The sequence below is a fragment of the Neolamprologus brichardi genome, chromosome 7 (genome assembly GCF_056152115.1).
Source record: "Neolamprologus brichardi isolate AB-2024 chromosome 7, ASM5615211v1, whole genome shotgun sequence".
In the NCBI taxonomy this organism is placed as follows: domain Eukaryota; kingdom Metazoa; phylum Chordata; class Actinopteri; order Cichliformes; family Cichlidae; genus Neolamprologus; species Neolamprologus brichardi.
The window spans coordinates 67,139,159-67,157,959 of record NC_142110.1 but is presented as its reverse complement, the minus strand read 5'-3'; the positions used below and the strand labels follow the sequence as shown (position 1 = coordinate 67,157,959).

Here is an 18,801-nt window from a genome sequence, read left to right as displayed (position 1 = left end):
GTTTCACCCCAATTTAACATCACCGCGGTAGGAATTAGAATCAAACTTATGGGAGAGGAGACCCCTTGAACATCAATCAGCGTGATGAGAACTATTGAAAACAAAAGAAAGAATCTTTGGAAAAAAATTATCTGAGGAGAATTAATTTATTTTAGTCTGACCGCAGTCCCATCCGCTAACATGGAGGAGCCGGGGTTTATGACCTATACTGCAGCCAGACACAAGAGGGCGATAGAGACGTTTTGGCTTCATTTTTGGGGAGCTGTCGTGTCATCCATGTTTTCTACAGTCAATGGTTTGATGTGACGTGAGCTGAAGTTGTGTTTGTGGCTTCCAGCTGCCTGCATTTACACAGCAGCAGTTGTTCTGTTAGTTATTTCCACCTTGTTCTTAATGTCTTGCTTAGCAGTGTCCCCTCACAGGGAGAAGGCTCCTGGTTGAAACCTGTGTGGAGTGAGCATGTCCTCCCTGTGCCTGTGTGGGCTTCTTCCAGGGAAATTTCAAACGAATGTGTGCCAACACATCTAAATAAATTCTTTACTTACTGATGATGTCTGAACGATATGAAAACTTTGGGGATTTTTCGCTTTGGATGAAGACGTGTGATACAGTTCAGCACTGCAAACTATCAGCTTATTCCATTATTCAAACTGTTTGATAAATACTAAATAAAGTAAAGAAAATAAAGTAAAAAATGATTCACAACCGAGGTGCTAAAAAAATAAAGATAAGAAGCTGAATTTTCTGAAAGCGACCACTGAGTAGCTGAGAGGGAGAGAGCTGCAGAGTCTGGATCCACTGCTGCAAAAGCTCAGTCTGCTTCTCAGCCTTGTGTGCTGCACAGCTAGCTGATGTATAGATGCAAAAAGTTCCCTGATGTCCACAGGTGCTCATCCATGCACGGCTCTAAAAGCAAAAACCAGAATCTTAAAATGGACTTTGAAGCTAGCTGGGTGCCAGTGCAACTGTTTTAGCAACAGTGTGATACGGGAGTAGTTAGAAGTCTCAATCAACCTGCAGACGTTTCAGGGAGGTTTTGGTAAATCCAGTGAACACAGATACACAAATCCAAACATAATTAAGTAGAGCCAGGAATAACAATCTCCAGTTCAGAGCGCGCCACGCTGGTAAATCGACTGGATCTTATTTAGCGCTTTTCAACTCGAGCACTTTACGAGCCTCATTCACCCATTCATACAAGCACTTTTTTTCCTGTGCTTTCTATCCAACATCAAGACTTCAATGAACACATCAGAGAGCAGCTCAGGCTTCACTATCTTTGCGCACAGACTGGAGCAAATGGGAACTGAACCACCAACCTCCCAACTGCACCTCCTGAGCCACAGGAATGTATATTGTCTGCAAGCGTTCATGTGAACATGACAGCTTATATCCCTCATGTGCTGAGTATTAGCTTAATTACCAACTTGAAATAAGATCAAAAGGAAATCTGCTGATTTTCAGACTGACAGAGGCTCAAACACATCTACTAATCCTCTGACAGAAGTGCTGTGTATGCAATATGGTCGCTCCACAGATGTTAACATTAAATTAACCCAAAGGTTAAATTTCAAAACTAGTTCAGAATAAAACCATAAATGCCTTCTAATGAGGAAGGAGATGATGGCTAACGTCCCATTAGTTAGACCGGTTCCAGCATTAACCCTTTAAAATCGGTCAGAGCAGCACGCTCCGTTTTGCATAACTATTTTTAAATCCCGGTAGCTCTGCAACCACGTGAGCTAGCGCAATAATTTTTTTTGCATATGAAACCGGAGGAGTTGTACTTACATCTTATGCCATCAGCTTGTCCTCGGTCACAGTTTCCTTCCATATATAACTTTGCAAAAACTGCATAAAAAGCACTTGCAGCAACAAAAACATAATATTCCAGAAACACGCTTTGCCGATCCGATCAGCTGTTTGTAACACTTCCTGCGTCCATCAGTGCGAACTATCGCATGTCCGCCATGACCTGCCCGAAACCGGAAGTGACGTAATTTTGCGGAAATGACGTTTTTTACTATAAGGGCCTTATGAGCCTATACTGGTGTTTTTAAAAGTTATGTTTGACTTTATGACTTTCTGTGTGGTTTCTGGGATGCTTAGGACTCATATTGCACTGCTGGAAATAGTTTATTTTGATGCAGATGCTGTTTTTTTGCAAATTTGCATTATAATATTTATTTTCGTCTTTCCTGCAGTATATAAAAATTGGTGTATTTCAAAAATAAAACTATGAAGACACTCAAAATAAATTTCCTGTGGTGGGAAACTATTTTGTGCAACTTTTTTGTATTTACAGTTTTGAGGGATAAGCCTCTTAAAATATATGTTAAAAAAACCAAAACGATTTTCAATTTCTTTGTAGTTTATTGCACTTTTTTGCAATTTATGTAATTTCTATGAACTTAATGCAGATATATTATTAAAATTTGGGCTATAATGGTTGTATTAATGTATAGCAACTTGAAATGCTCCCAAAAATGGCTCCACAGCATGTAAACATATAATATAAGCTCTGGTGGACTTGGTTCTATGGTAGGTCATAAAGGGTTAAGCCAAAACATCGTTCCCTATTTTATTGTTTACAATATAGCTGCTTCTTCCTTCGGCTTCACCAGAATCCACAAAGACTCCTGCCTGACCTCATCTGCCAGTCTGTCCATCACCACTGCAAACAAGAAGGGGCTCAGAGCCAATCACTGATGTAATCCCACCCCCACTGTCATCCCATCTATCAGCTCCTACTCACAGCTCACCGCCGTGACACGTCCTGCACATCCTGCCTCACATACTTCACTCCTGACTTCCTGATGCAGGACCACAGTTCCTCTCTGGGCACCCAATCATATGCCTTCTGTAGATTCACAAAGAGCTCGTCTATACTTCTCCATCAGCACTGAATCCAAACATTAGTGCTGTTTCTCAGCATGAGCTCACACTGCAGCTCACTGATCATCACTTTTCTTCTTAAACTTGCTTCAGCAACTCGTTCTCATATCTTAATGATATTTCTCATGAGCTTTATTCTTCTGTAGTTACTACAGCTCTGCACTTCTCCATTCCTCAGCCATCCTTTCACTCTCCAAGACTGTGTTAAACAGACCGGTTAAACAGTCCGCTGCCCTCTCTCTTAAACATCTCTGTACCTGCACAGGTATGCAGTCTGAACTCTCTCTTCCTCCTCACTAATACTCTGCACTTGTTTAGATTATGGCTAAATATGTCCAAATTGAAATGCCCATCAAATATTTTAGTGTTGGACTTGACTACAAGTATTTCTCTTTTTTTGTTTTTACATCCTTTTATCTTGCGGTATGTTCCAAAGACACAACTTTAACTCTAAGACTGTATCAGTTTCCAGTTTAATAGAACGAGCGAATGCTTCTTGCACTGAATTCTATTCTGTGCAAGTTCATCCAAAGCAACAATAAGACAGACAAAGTGGGTGAGAAGACCATTTGTCTATATTCTTAGTTAACATTCTTGTTTTGATTTAACCATATTTGACATGTAATCTGCAATAGGCAAACATCTACTATCCCGGGTTTGTTTATGTTTTGCACTTTTACAGATTATATAATATAACATTTTGGTTTAAATCAATTCCTACAAGTTTGTTAAGTTAACATGTTCTTTATTTCAACTGTTAATTTGTATTGTTTAGAACTTACCTTTGCTGTGTCCAAATTCATGGGCTGCATCCTCCTGAGGACCCGGCCTTCGCGGTCTACGTGGGCCGGGTCCTCAGAAGGTCGGGTAGGCTGGAAGTAAACGGCTGGGGAAATTGGACGGTCTAGCCTTCTGATTAGCGTCACCGCTGTCTCGGTGGAGTTTAATAAACTCGGCCGTCTGCTCCTTGCTGTCTAAAATATAACAGAATACTGGCGTAAATTCTCGACCGTCTCACACTTCTGTTTATTCAGTTTTCTGTTTGACGTTTATTCAGCTGTGTGAAAACCAAGGAGGAACCCACCCGGGGGATTAATAAAGTTTTATTTTATCTAATCTAATAACTTTAATCTCAGCCAAACCGATTTACTCACGAACAAATAAACACTGAAAAAAGCCAAACAATAACATGTTTAGGTTGTCTAAGTGACTTATATATTACGTTTAACCCGAGCAGCGAAAGTCCGCGGTGATCTGAAAACGATGTGCCGGGAGTTGTGCCGTTCTCGGCGGCTTCAGTGACCCTCGAGCTCCCGGTGAGCTATCGAGCTGGTGGGTAGCAGACGTCTCCGAAAACGTCGAAGCACTTTTGCAAATATGCGATATCTTGATAAACCGAGCAGATATTTGATGTTTGCACAGCTACTTTCTCGCCTGAAAATATGTTAAAAGTTTATTTTGTGACCCAGAAAGATTAGTATGAGTAATTTTAAAACTCAGTAGCGGCCGCCATTGTTGGAAACTGGAGTTTGGCTGGGCCGCGCTATGAATTCTGGGATATGGTAGGCCACGAAGGACACACCCGACCCATCCTTCAAATTCGGGGAAAAGGAGGACGCATTTGTCGGCTGCATTCGGAGGAGTCTACGAATTTGGACAGCCTTCGTCGCGTCGCTGTGACGTAATCGGTCTACAAATGCGGCCTCAGGAGGATGCAGCCCATGAATTTGGACACGGCCCTTACCTACCTGTCTTCCAGAAACAAAAGGAGGAAATGTAGTTTTACTTCCTGCTTTATAGCTTCTGGGTTCATCCGAGGTCACAGGAAGAGACCAAGTGCAGACGGGGAAGAACTCTTATAATTTAATAAAGTTTGTTTTAGAGGGTTTATGAAGAAATAGATTTGTTGTTGTAATATGTCATGATTACACCACAGAGTTTATGTTGCCAGTAAAGAGGAGTAGAGGTTTGAATATAATCATGTTCATCTTACCTACTGAATGGAATAGTCCAGAGGAGAAAGTGTTTGGTTAAGTGGACGATTTAAGCAGAAGAACTCAGGTGCTTCAAGAAAAGGTTCAGGTCAGTGTAGCTGTGAGCAGTTTGACCTTAATGTCCGTTGATTTAAGTTTAGTTATGTTTATTTGAACTGAGTTAATTATAGAGTTCAGTTTCTTATTTGTTTCTTTGTTTCCTAAGTCGAGTCCTTTTACAAAGACAGGCAAAGTTTTTGACACGGTTTAGACTCTATCAGCATTTAAAGAATGAATTCACATTAATGTCATTTACACTAGGGGTAGGTGAAATGCATCCTTCTGTTATATGAGTTACTGATTAGGGATGCACCGATACCAATTTTTGGAAACGAGTACGAGTACTTGCATTTCAGTACTCGCCGATACCGAGTACTTAATAAAAACATGATTTAAATTTGCAAGTAACAGCTTTAGTTCTATAATTTAACAACAAAAAACAAACAAACAAGGGACTAGTTTGGAATTAAGAACATTTATTTAAAATGAAAAGCATGTTGTATGCAACATATTACAGAATAAATAATTACAAAAAACCTAAATTTAATTTTAAATTTGTTCGTCTGTTTCTCTGTTTAGAAGTCTCACTAGCACAGTCACAGCTGGGATGACATCAGAGGCTAGTGCGTCGTAGCTGCTCACTTTTTTAGTTAGTTCCTCAAAGGATGGCAACAGTCGTCTCCATAAGAGCCCATTGGTGAGCGGCGAGATAGTCAGGGAGTTTGTGCTCGGACACGCCCAGCCCTCGCTTTTGCTCAATGAGGGACTGGAGCATGTAATACGTGCTGTTCCAGCGCGTCTGTACGTCCTGCTGCAGTCTCTTTATTGGCTGGTTGAGCTGTCCCTGAATGTCCTTGAGGCGGGAGTAGGCTAAGGCCCAATGTTTAAAATGCCCAACTGTTGTCCGTCCCACTGCTGTAGCATCAGCTATGCTCCTCTGTGCTAATAAGCGTGGGTAAATAAGCGTGGGTAAACTCTTTGTACTCGTTGTCGTGTTGGGATTTTGGTGCTTGATTAAATTACTTGTGTTAAATGCGCTACCTTTAGAGCCTCTGGACAATTTCGCTGAGCACAATTTGCAGTCCGCCTTTGTTTTCGCGTCTTCGTTCACTTTGAAATAGTTCCACACGGCTGATATGTCTCGCCTCGCCTTCTCCCCGCTCTGAGCTGCAGCCGGGGCCTGGGGGCGGGCACTCGGGGCCTGGGGGCGGGCACTCGGGGCCTGGGGGCGGGCACTCGGGCCTGGGGGCGGGCACTCGGGGCCTGTGATTAACCCCTTACATGCCGCTCAAACATAGACAGGTCTCAGACCGTGGTATCGGTCCCCGGTATCGGGGGACTTTTAACGATTACGAGTACTTTAGAAAATGTGGTATCGAGGCCGGTACCCGATACCGGTATCGGTATCAGTGCATCCCTATTACTGATGATTTAAAAAATGTGAATCTGCCAGGAGCAGCAGCATTGTTCTGCAGCGGTAGAGCCACAGCAGGGTATACAGGGTCAAATGCAAGCGGTGTTTTTAATGGAGGTGTTAAATAAAAGTACAACATGACTGTTTAACTCTTCAACAACATTAATAACTAAAGTGACTTCTCCTTGTAACAGGAGCTGCACAATATTGTCCCATAATAAAGGTGAAAAATCATTTCTACCTGGGATGTATCTCACTCTCTGCAGCTGGCACATTCTGCAGCAGAGTCATTTGTTTAATTTTGGGTCGCACATCAACACCTGCTCGTATCACCTCTAGCGTGTCTACAGTTGTACTCGACAGTGTGTTTTTCCCTCAAGTTTGTTGTTTCCACCTTTAGCAGTTTTATTTTTCTGATGAAACTTGACACAAAATTTCTGTCATGCAGAAATGTTTTACAGGATGTTATCGTGGGTGGTAAAAAAACAACAAAAAGCTGTAGCAATATGTAGTTTGTTTGTTTTTTTATTTGTTTGTTTTTATGTGTATTTTATTTTTAAAGTGTAAATTTGCTAAAAGGATTAATAGAGTGACAGGATATATGAGCTAATATGTAGCTGTTGTGTTTCCAAAAATTAAAAAAACAAAACCAAAAGGAAGAGTGAGGACTGATGAGGGGTCTGTTAGCTTAGCTTGTAATAGACTGATGGAAACCTTAAGAGCAATATGAAAGTTTTCTAATGTAACTTCAACCTCATCTTAGGCTGACGCTAATTTTAGCAACGAAAAGCTGCAGATTTCATCTTTGGTCCCAAGCAGTGTTTGTCAAGTTACTTGAAAAAAGTAATTAGTAACTAATTACTGATTACTTCCCCCAAAATTATCCCGTTACTTTACTGAATACTTATTTTCAAGAGTAATTAATTACTTAGTTACTTAGTTACTTTTTAAAAACACGATTTACAACCTGAATAGGTGATAAAGCGATAGATCTTTCAGCCCAATTCTACTTTTTCTGCATAATCCATCATACAAAATGTAATCAAATGGAAAAGTCTCTTTTTAAAACTTGTTTTATTAGTTTTAATCTTTTAACTTTATGCATCAAGTAAAAATTTAATTATCTGCAACATTCTCTGACTGGAAGAAATTAGTTTAATATTTAAACCTATTTTCTGCACATTCCTGCACATAACATAAAATAGTTTTTGTGTTTACACTCAGTCTTTCAAATAGATGCAAGTAAAACACAGCAGAAAATAAATAAAGTCAAAGACTAGCGGTCCTGTTGCTCTATTTTCACCTGTAATAACTGTTGAATAACTGCAGCATGCACTGGCACCTTTAGTTGAGCTACAGCCTCGACTGGTCCACGTTTTATGTCCCACGTATATTCTGCCTCGGATGGTGCACGAAATCAGGACACGTGTAGGCATTAGCTGCATCACTGGTGCATGAACACAAAGTCAGACTTATTACAGCAGTCACAGGCAAAGCCTGGATGTGGCTTGTCTATTAGACTTCCAGTGTTAATAATTGCATCACGTACAATGAAACATATTTCACTGCTGTCAAATCTATAATTACCATTATGAGAAATCTGTCCGTGCACCCAACGCCTGCAGATTTTATGGGTCTGCCACTGCTCCTCTGTTCTTCAATAATACAATATATCAGAGTTTAGTTATGGTTGCTGCATGGGGTTGAATGCTGATTAGTGGAGCAAGCAAGGGAATGAATACGTTTAACATTTACCTCAAATTATTCTCTCCTAATGCGTTACAAACGTTCAACTTAGCAATTCTTCGGGAAGTAGCTCATGATTTAATGTTTTTGCTTTGGAATGAGTTACAGCTGCGTGGAGGTAATTTATAATGAAGGCGAGTGATGAAAGATAACTGAGTAAAAGTGCAAGATCATTAATGCTGCTTATTGATCATGCACGGTGTAATTATGACAAATGAGGGTCAACTGAGGCCAGATGAAGGCAAAAGTGGAAATGCAGGCACGCTCGCTAAGTGTTGCCACCAGAATACTAAATTAGACTTGAGAGGCTGTGTTCATATCACTTCAGGGGGCTTATCAAAGATCACTGAGCCATGCAAACCTCCATTAATGGCACAATGACAATACTTTGAATCATTTTGAAAGCTTTATATGAATTCCATTATAAATACAGTACTGGGAAAAAGTCTTCAGCCATCCTTCGTTGTGTTTTGCTTGGAAAACTGGGAAATAGATGCAATGATGCATTGAAACGTATGAACATACATGGAAATACAGTATACAATGAAAAAATGGAGTAAAATTATACTCCAGAGGGCCAGCTCCTGATTGATAGAGCAGTACACCAGAACTCTACGATCAGGCAGACATGAGAACTGTCTGGATTGACCACAGGAAAGCCCGTAAGTCAATGCTCCACACATGGTTACTGGAGTGCTTTTCACTGCACTGATGACATTTGTCTAGAACACAAAGTGACTGGAGGCCAACTTTTAACACACGAGTGCAGACTACACAAAGATGATGACTGTTCCTGCTGCTGCTCTGCATATCACTCAGCTCAACACTAAAAGTAGATGTGAATATAGATTATGGAGTGGAGTGACCATCAGTCACATCCGGTGCATGGATGACATCAAGCTGTACGCCACGAATGAGCGAGACATCGACTCGCTGATCGTTTAGCATCCGCAAATACGTCAGGAAGATTGCCCCCTGAGATGAGCTACTCCAAGAATCCCCCAGGCAGCTGAAGACAGATGGTGATGAGGGACAGGACAATGATCATGGACAACTAAGTATCCGTATGAGATGTGCCATCGACAGACAGAGGAAATGACGGGCATCCAGAAGTCCTACCACTGTCACGGCCGAGGCCGCCTCAAAAGAGAAAGGACTCAAATGCTGGACGCTGAACAGCACGTAAGTAGTCTTAGAGACAACGTTTATTTTCTCAGTAAGTGTTCATAAACAGGAAACTGGAATGTGCGTTTAAGTGCAAAATGTCACAACTAAACCAAAGGGGTTTTAAGCAGCCTGGGCTAAGTAAGCAATCTGGTGTTGGTCAGTGGAAACAGCGGTTCCGGGGATTGGGCTTGAGGGAGAGTCAAACTGGGTCCGGGGTTAGGGTCAGAGTCATTGCCGCGGGTGGTCTGTAGTAGGGATGCAACGATACCAATTTTTTCAAACCGATACGATACCGATACTTGGATCTGAGTACTTGCCGATACAGAGTACAAAAACCGATACTTCTATCACACACACACACAAATGCAATGAATTGGAAGACAGGTTTTATTTTATTCTCTGCCGATAAAAAATAAAATCTTAATAAAAATGACCACAAACAATTTCAAGTGAAAAATACGCCTAACCCTGTGCCTGTTTAGTGCGGGATGCCCCCCTAGTGGCCAATCTAAAAAACTACAACAGAAATGACAAGCCACCCTCTGATTAAGTTGGTATCGGTTCATGGTATCGGTTAACTTTTACGAGTATGAGTACACACACATTTTACAGTATACCCGATACCAGTATCGGTATCGGTGCATCCCTAGTCTGTAGTGGCGTGGAGGGGTGAGTGGTCTGAAATTCCTGGCGTTGAGGCAGGGAGGCAGGCAGGTGAGTCGGGTGAACAGCCCGTGGGACTGTCAGGTGGTCCAGCGTCCGGATTGGAGCTCTTCGGCGGAGATTAGTGTCTGGCAACTTGGTGCGTGGTAGGGTTAGCTGAGAATCTGGCGAAGAGAGGTTGAGTGCGCTGGCCTTATGAGTCCCCGGCTTAATTACCCACAGGTGTGAGCAATCAGCAGAACACTGAGGCCCCTCCCAGGGGTGGAGATGCCGACTCGGAGGGAGACACCCTGGCACACACCCGGACCATGACAACCAGTGTCTAGAAAAGGCTGGCTTAAAGGACAGATCATGGCAGCACCACAACAGGACCAAATAGGCAGGTCCATAGAGGCAGGAGTCTACCACAGCTGACAGGATCTAAGTTGCAGACTATGCACAGGTCCCCCGTTTAGAATAAATGAAGAATATAAGCTGAGACTGTGTAAGCTGAGGGGGACAACACAGTGGTTGAATGTGCAGAAACGACAACATATGGACTAGAAATCTGCAAGTCTTGATAGCAGCCGACCAAAGGTGGTTGAGAACAACACAGCTAAGGACTTGTGGAACTGTGATTTCTAAAAAGCAGCTGCTGGCTAATCAGCAAGACGTGGTGGCTGACAAGGAACAGAAGACTGCACTTCTGATAGATGTGACAGGAACAGCAGGAAGAAGGGGAACGAAAAAATCAAGAACTACCAGAGGCTGAAGAAACAACTCGAGGAGATCTGGACGAAGAAGTCCAAAGTGGTCTTGGTGGTAACAGGAGCTTTCCAATCTATAACCATGAAACCAGGAGAGTGGCTTGAACAGATTCCAGACGCAACTTTTGATGCTCTCGTCTATCCACGGCATGGCTCGCATTTGTGTCCTCAATCCAGCATTCAGTTTAGACTAAAAGTTACTCTCATCATACACAGTGGTTGGTATGTAATGCACTCTGTGCAGAAGTACGACAGTGATCTCCAAAACATACTGGCCTCCATCCATCCATCTGGGGCAGCAGCCTAACCAGAGAAGCCCAGACCTCCCTCTAACCAGCCACCTCCTCCAGCTTATCCGGGGGAACACCAAGGCATTCCCAGGCCAGCCGAGAGATATAATCTCTCCAGCGTGTCCTGGGTCTGCCGCGGGGCCTCCTCCCGGTGGGACATGCCTGGAACACCTCACCCAGGAGGCGCCCAGGAGGCATCCTTGTCAGATGCCTCAGCTGGCTCCTTTCAATGTGGAGCAGCAGCGGCTCTACTCTGAGCCCCTCCCGGATGGCCGCTTGTATCCGCGATCTCCTTCTTTCGGTCACTACCCACAGCTCGTGGCCATAGGTGAGGGTAGGGACGTAGATCGACCGGTAAATTGAGAGCTTCGCTTTTACACTCAGCTCCCTCTTCACCACGACGGACCGGTGCAGCGTTCGCATCACTGCACCCGCAGCACCAATCCGTCTGTCGATCTCCGGCTCCCTTCTCCCATCACTCGCGAACAAGACCCCGAGATACTTGAACTCCTCCACTTGGGGCAGGAACTCATCCCCGACCCGGAGTGGACACTGAGAACCATGGCCTCAGATTTGGAGGTGCTGATCCTCATTCCCGCTGCTTCACACTCGGCTGCGAACCATTCCAGTGCGAGCTGGAGGCCCCCACCCGATGAAGCCAACAGAACCACATCATCTGCAAAAAGCAGAGATGAGATTCTGAGGCCTTGCACATCTAATATATTAAAAAAAAAAGTTTTTAACATAAGAAGTGTTTTTGTTAATCTGACTTTAAGAAGATTGAGATTAATCTTCATGAATCTTATATTATTCAAATATAATGTTAGCAAACCACAAATCAGCTACAGATGATCTGATTTCTCTGCCAGCTTACATCAGCTGATACGCTACACGTCCAACTGGCAAAGCTCATAGAAAGTTGCTGCACTTGTTCAAGCTGCTTTGCAACCTCCCTCCAATGAAAGGGTCCTAACTGAAACATCATTTTCCTTACAATGAGCGTTCAAAGGAGCTTGGAAAGAAAAGAGACTGGATGAGCATTAGACTCATGGGAATTGATGGGATGAGTTGATTTAGTAAGTATATAATTAAATTAGTCAACAGTAATTTAGGTATCAGGTTAAACTGTCTATATAATTATCCTCCAACATTTATAAGCTGGGATGAGTTGATTTAGTAAGTATATAATTAACCCTGGAGAAACCATGGGGTCAAATTTGACTCCATGGTTTCCCTAGAAAACCAATGGGGTTGGTTCTGACCCCATTGGTTTTCTAGGGTTAAATTAGTCAACAGTAATTTAGGTATCAGGTTAAACTGCCTATATAATTGTCATCCAACATTTATAAGCCACATTATTCTAAATAGTACAGCTTTTTCTGCTGTTCAGTCAAAACCTTTTTTTCTTTCTCTTTGTGATATTGTATAGTCTTGAATATAAACACATATTGATTGATTTTCTGTTTGGCGATCATCAATCCATCATTCATTTTGATCTCAAAATTCTCAGTTCAATCACATAATTGATTTTTATTAACAGCGTAAATTAAATTAGAGCTCTTCCTCTTCACTTGGCTATATTTTATATGAAAACACGTTGCATGGTGTGGGCCGGGCTAATTGGGCTTGATTTAATGACTTCATTTTTTTTCTTTTGAGTGCTTAGAAGTCATCGCATATGTACATATAACACAGTAAGGTGCTTTTCAGATCCTCCCAACTCCTGTTGTAAATGAGCTCATCTTTCTTCCAGGTCAGCAGCAAACTGTGGCTCATTAAAAAGAAACAGAGAGACTAGAGAATCCAGGCTGATGGTAATAATGAATAGAAAAAGAAAAGCAGCAGCCGTAGCCTCCGGGCAGGATTACAACACAGAAAAATCACAACCAGGAAATGAAGACGTCCGCTGTTCCACTGCGGGCAGATGGCATATACGTGTGCCGTAAATATTCTGTGCATGTTTTTTTTTTGAGTGAATCAAGGTCTGTGTGAAGTCACTCAGGATGAAAAAGGGGAGGCAAGAAAAAATGAAAATGGCTCCAGGGCTGGAAAAGTGAACATAATGCGAAAGAGCCTTAACTCACTTACCGATCACAGTGAACGCACGATGGATAGCCCTCGACCTAGAAACACAGTCAGACCAAGAATCATAAAATACAATGAATTTATTTTTCAGTAAGATCCAGAATGACTGACTGAGTCCATAAACAGCAGAAACGTCATTAAAGAGACCCAGACGAAAAATTATACTCTTATAGGACCTACAGGACCAGAAGGTTTTTTGAAGTCCAACTCTGATGTTGAATAGTCAGGCCTGGCTAGCCGTAAGTTCTTCTAAAGAAAAAATGTTGGATTGTTCCTTCTGTGCAAAACTGAGGTAACTTTTTCCCTTTGGCACAGAGGCCTTTTGTTTCTTCAGATTGTTGCCACAGAGTTACAAGCATGCGATTGTCTAAAAATCACCTCATTCAAAGATGCAAGATGCACATCAAGGGTGCTGCTATACTTGCTACTGGACAGTGTTGGGAAGGTTACTTTTAAAATGTATTCCATTACAGATTACAGATTACATGCCCCAAAATGTATTCTGTAACATATTCCGTTACGTTACTCAATGAGAGTAACGTATTCTGAATACTTTGGATTACTTAATATATTATCATGCTGTTTACAACTACATGAATGTACTATTGCTGTGATTTATTACTGTTACTGAAGGTCCGCGGCTCCGAACCGTAGTAAAGGGACCTCTGGCTAAGACGTCGGGTTCTGTGTCGGGCTCATAGCTGAAAACTAGCTTTACTTTGTTGTCTGGGTCAAGTTTGCTAGCAGAGACAGAGAGAGGCGTTGAAAGGCTGCTCCAACGGGACTTATTGATTCAGAGGAAAACACGAACACGGTGTACAGTCGAGTCTTAATAGCTTACTTACAACTGGGCTCGTCAGGCTCTCTTCTTGGCTGCAGTGGTTATTATTATATTTACATGCTTCCAGCTCCCGTTTCTGCTCGATGGCAGCTCGTACTTTTCCTTTTTCTCCCTCCCTCGCTCACAGAAACATAACGTGTATGGCAGTCCATTCTCCCTGCAGCACGGACTACACTGCCCATGATGCTACATTCTTTAGAGCTATACCTGTAGCATTCTGCCTGTTAGCTTAGCACAACAACAACAAAAAGGCCTCTCTCACCCAGGAAACACGCAGAGAGAGCGTCACCCTGTAACCATGGCAACCGTAACGCTGCCGCCTGGAACAACAGAACGTAGCTGTCAAACAAAACCCAAACAGTCCTGACCCGCCACAATATGAAACAGGGAAGTACCGCCGTGTAATCCATTTATTTCAACAAAGTAACTGTATTCTAAATACCACCTTTTTAAACGGTAACTGTAACGGAATACAGTTACTCATATTTTGTATTTTAAATACGTAACGGCGGTACATGTATTCTGTTACTCCCCAACACTGCTACTGGACTACATTTGGATCAGCAGCCATTGTCAACTCCAGAAACTCAGTCACACCACCAGGATCGACTGTCTCGGTCACAGCTGCTGTAAATATTTCAGATAGGAGAGGCTCCATTCTCCGACCATAAACTACACCTGTGACAAAATATCATAATTTCTTTTTGTTCTAATCTTTTTCCTTGAGAAATACTCAATTTTTTAACTTTAGGCACAAATGAAATGCTTGGACTGAGCTCCAACATCATCACTATCCTGCTGTTTTGCATACTAACGACTCCCTGTAACATCAAATACATATAATCTGAAAATACTGGCCTTTAAAAAAAGGCACTACAGGGTTTTTTTTCACAGTCAGGTTAATATCCATGTGAAGTTGTGATTGCAGTTGGTGGAAACACAGCATGACTGATATACTTTTTACTGGTCCCAGCATAAGGAGCCATCAGTTGGGTTGGCCATGATGTCATCAGTGTTTTCTCCAGAACAAACAAACATACTCTGTGTGAGATTGGTAGTTTGTCTCTTTATTTTTATTCTGAATTATAAAGAGAACAAAGTCCGAACTATGACGAAACAATCCTCGTCCAAAACCAGTATGTGCACATATTTGTCCACAAAGTCAGCCACTGACGGTGTCGTCTCATTGTTCTTTCCGTCTTATACAATTAGACCTAATGGTTCGGCCATATTCAAGATGGTGTTCCCAGCAGCGCTTCCTTCCTGCTGCTCATCAGTTTAACTCAGCCGGTGTCTTCCTGCACTGCCTTTCCTAGCATGTGGAATTATGTCAATACAGCATGTGTGAGCTTTGTGGAGTATTGTCGATTAGATCAGTCACACAACACATGTCAGAGATCCTACTTCTGCTAACAATATGCTTAAATCTGTGTGTGTCTCTCTCCAGTGGAGCTAAAGGAGCATCTGCAGAACTTTGTGGACGAGACCAATGCTCAGCACGGCCCGGGGTTCATCAAGGTGGTCCGCCATGATAAGCAGGAAGGACTGATCAGGTCCAGAGTGAGCGGCTGGAGGGCAGCTTCTGCCCCTGTTGTCGCTTTGTTCGACGCACACGTGGAGTTCAACACTGGATGGTGAGCAGCTTTTTTCCACTTAAAGCAAGCTCCGTGCAGCTGCTGGCTCACACTGGCAGCGAGTGTCGTTTTAAGGACATTTGCAGCCAAAGACATTGTGAAGTCCACAAAGAACAGGATTGTCTCAGCATATAGCACAGGGCCGATGCTAATGGCATATAAATAACAATAATAACTTTTCAGAATCTCCTCTAAAGAATGGGATCATGCAGGCGCATTTGCAACAGCAGATTTGCACCAATTCAGCTGAAAATAGTTCCCAACAAATGGACAGCTTACTCCTGCTTTCAAAAATCCACAATGGCTACAAGCTGAAGAAAACAATACGAGGCTTGAAAAATAGGATTTGAAAAATAAAGCCACTGAGAAAGGTGGGGGACTGCACTCCCTTGATTTGTAGCTTTACTGCAGAAATAAACACGTTCACAGGTTTTATGTCTCCACAGCTAATTTAACCCTTCATAACAGTGTAAACTGGTGTAAACCACAAGTGTATTACAAGCCCAGCCACCCACCATCATGAACCCTGTTCATTTCAGGTGTTGTCAGGATGGTGTACAAAAGGGTGGCACCTGAAGCTGGAGAAAGAACCCGACACCACCACTGCAGGCCCCGCTAACACCTATAAAGCCTCAACACTGCACCTAAGTCATAATGAGACTCAAATGACTTCTCTTAAAATGCTAATAGGTCCACTCATCGCTTTAATCACACTCTCAGTCCTGATATATGGTGCATGGAGAAACTGAAGGCTGAAGATCCTCCTTTTGATAACAACGTTTAAATTTAGAACACCGGACCACACAACACTGGGGAAGTCGATCGAAAAGTACTGTAGCAAAATGTAAATTATTATTGCCTTCAGTAACATATGACCAGCTACTCCATGCTTTGCTTCCACAGTGTGTTAGTTAGTGGTGCTGCAGGCTTAAAGCAATAAATCGAGAGGTTTGTCTCTCTGATAGAATTCACAAAGGTAACACGTTTTACGTAGTTTCTTACTCTATCAAAGAAGCCCACTGTGAAGCGGAGACATCTTATAATGTGTCATCGACGGAGGAAAACAGGATTAACCTCTGAGCCCTGGATTTCTCCATGAATTTCTTTAAAATTTAATGTGAAACATCAGAGAAAAAGAAATCACAGCTTCCCCACAGAAATCACAGAAAAGTGCTTCGGCAGTATTAAAAGAGTGAACGAGTTCATGTACACGATAAAAGTGGCCTACACGCTTGTACCTTGGGAAACGTTCGTCTTTGTGAGTATTAATATGTTCAGAAGTAACTTTTATGTGTTTACCCCGAGTTAACTGCGATGCTAATGTAACGTACGTGTTAAGCTAGGCTAAGTTTCTCATTAAGATGTGTATTAGCTAGCAATTTATTTTCACTTTCTGTATATTTCAGTTACAAATAAGAAATAGCAAGGAGAAGCCTTGAGAGAGGATAAGGCTTTAAAGGATCTTCATTAAAAGCAAGAAAAGCAAGCCTTGTGTGGAAGATCTCGTCTATTTTGTTCGCTAGCTGTCTAGCTTCACATGGTCACGTGTCGTGAGGGCAGCATAATCATCAACTTATCTCTGTTAAGATTATTACAGACCACAGGCTTTTAACCTGTACCTGTGAGGAACTCCTTAACACACAGATGAAGCAAATATCCCAGACTGCTTTCTTTCATGTCGGATCATTAGTTAGAGTTGTCTCTGTAACATCGTAGAGTCTTTACTTTGTAATGTAAAGCACCTCGAGGCAACTCTTACTGTGAATTGGTGCTATATAAAAACAATTAAACTGCACTGATTGCACCAGTGTAAACTAAAGAGAATATTATAGGTAATGCCCAGAAAGGAGGCATCTTTTCCCTTATTTATTACAGCAGCGGTTGAAGAATTTCAGCACACAATGGAAGAAATAATCTATTTATAAGCTGATTCATGACGGGATCGCTGCGTTCCTCCGTCGCTCTGACTACTATAACAAACTTGTGGTGCTGTAACCCATTTTCTCACATATTCATCAGTCAGGCAGGTGCAAAGCTTCAGTTCCAGAGAGCCACAGAGGCTCTGACATATTTATTTGAATTTTAGGCCACAGAGTTAATCGTGTGAAAGGCTGGCAGTGAGGTGATTTAATTCCAAACACCCGGGTGGATAAAAGAGATGAAGTGGTTGATTCTGCTAAATAAAGGGGTGCTTAATTAAACCTGCAGCGCTCTGGTTACGCACTTTGTCTTTGCTCCGATCAACAAAGAAACACATCTGCAGTGACTACATCACAGAATCACTTAATCCAAGTAGAAATAAGAATCTGCTCAGTGAAACCTGAACTCAATTCTGCTGCGTGAACGCGCCAGAAAACAAAATAAAGTTTGATTTTTAGCATTTCATACTTTCCTCTTGTAGGCTTTAATAAAAGGTCATTGTTAAAGGAATAATCCTCATCTGACATTAAACCAAGACACCTTAAAAGGAATTATAACAACAACCACAAAGGCGTCTGAGGTGGTGGCTCGTCTGCGTGCTCATTCTTGGAAACGTGTTTTTTCCCGACAGTGTCGAAGGAAACAAATATTTGCCACAATCATCTTCGTGATGAAAAGGAGAGATCGGTATTTGCATTGTGAAATCTGATTTGTCACATCCCTTCAAAGGAGCTCTGAGGCTGAATGCATGTGCAGCTTTTTACGCCTCAGTCTGAAGGCTGACGGGGGGGTTGTTGTCACGGAGAGTGGGCGGGCATCTGTGAACACAATGACGCGAGAAAAAAGGCAACCTAGGATTGTTGAAATGGTACCGCACCGACGTTTTGCACCTTACTGTCAAGGTCAGACGTCACGTTTACTGAATGCAGGTTACTTTGTGACAGTTTAGAAACATAAAATCCTTTAACTTGTAGGCAGCGTTTGTTGTTTACACTGAAACACGATCTGACCGGCGACATCGAGTGCTGAGACATCTCCGTTCAGTCGTTTCAGTTTGAACCCGAGCGTAACAACGTTACAGACGTTACTCAAACTGTACATCAAAGAGAAGATCATTACATGAGAGAGTGATTTGTGTGTGTGTGTGTGTGTGTGTGTGTGTGTGTGTGTGTGTGTGTGTGTGGAGGAGGGGTCTAATTGGCTTATAGACTGCTGAGCTGAGTGACCCGACACTCCTCTCTGATCAGGAAGCTCAGGATGTGACAACTGCTTGGCTTTCAGGGCTACATTACTCGTAACATTCCCTCTTTCATGTTTCATAAAGTGATTAAACTCACTATCTAAGGACATTAAGACTTGTTGAGGGT

At 42.3% G+C, this 18,801-nt stretch overlaps 1 protein-coding gene across 2 annotated transcripts in view; it reads left to right on the top strand.

Annotated features, from left to right (window-relative positions):
• galnt18a (UDP-N-acetyl-alpha-D-galactosamine:polypeptide N-acetylgalactosaminyltransferase 18a) overlaps positions 1 to 18,801 on the top strand; it is a 232,302-nt gene that overhangs the window by 119,846 nt on the left and 93,655 nt on the right. For both annotated transcript variants that reach the window (XM_087844204.1, XM_087844203.1), the window contains exon 4: positions 15,328 to 15,514. In XM_087844204.1, coding sequence (XP_087700330.1) covers positions 15,328 to 15,514 — 187 coding nt within the window. The remainder of the gene's footprint in view (positions 1 to 15,327; positions 15,515 to 18,801) is intronic.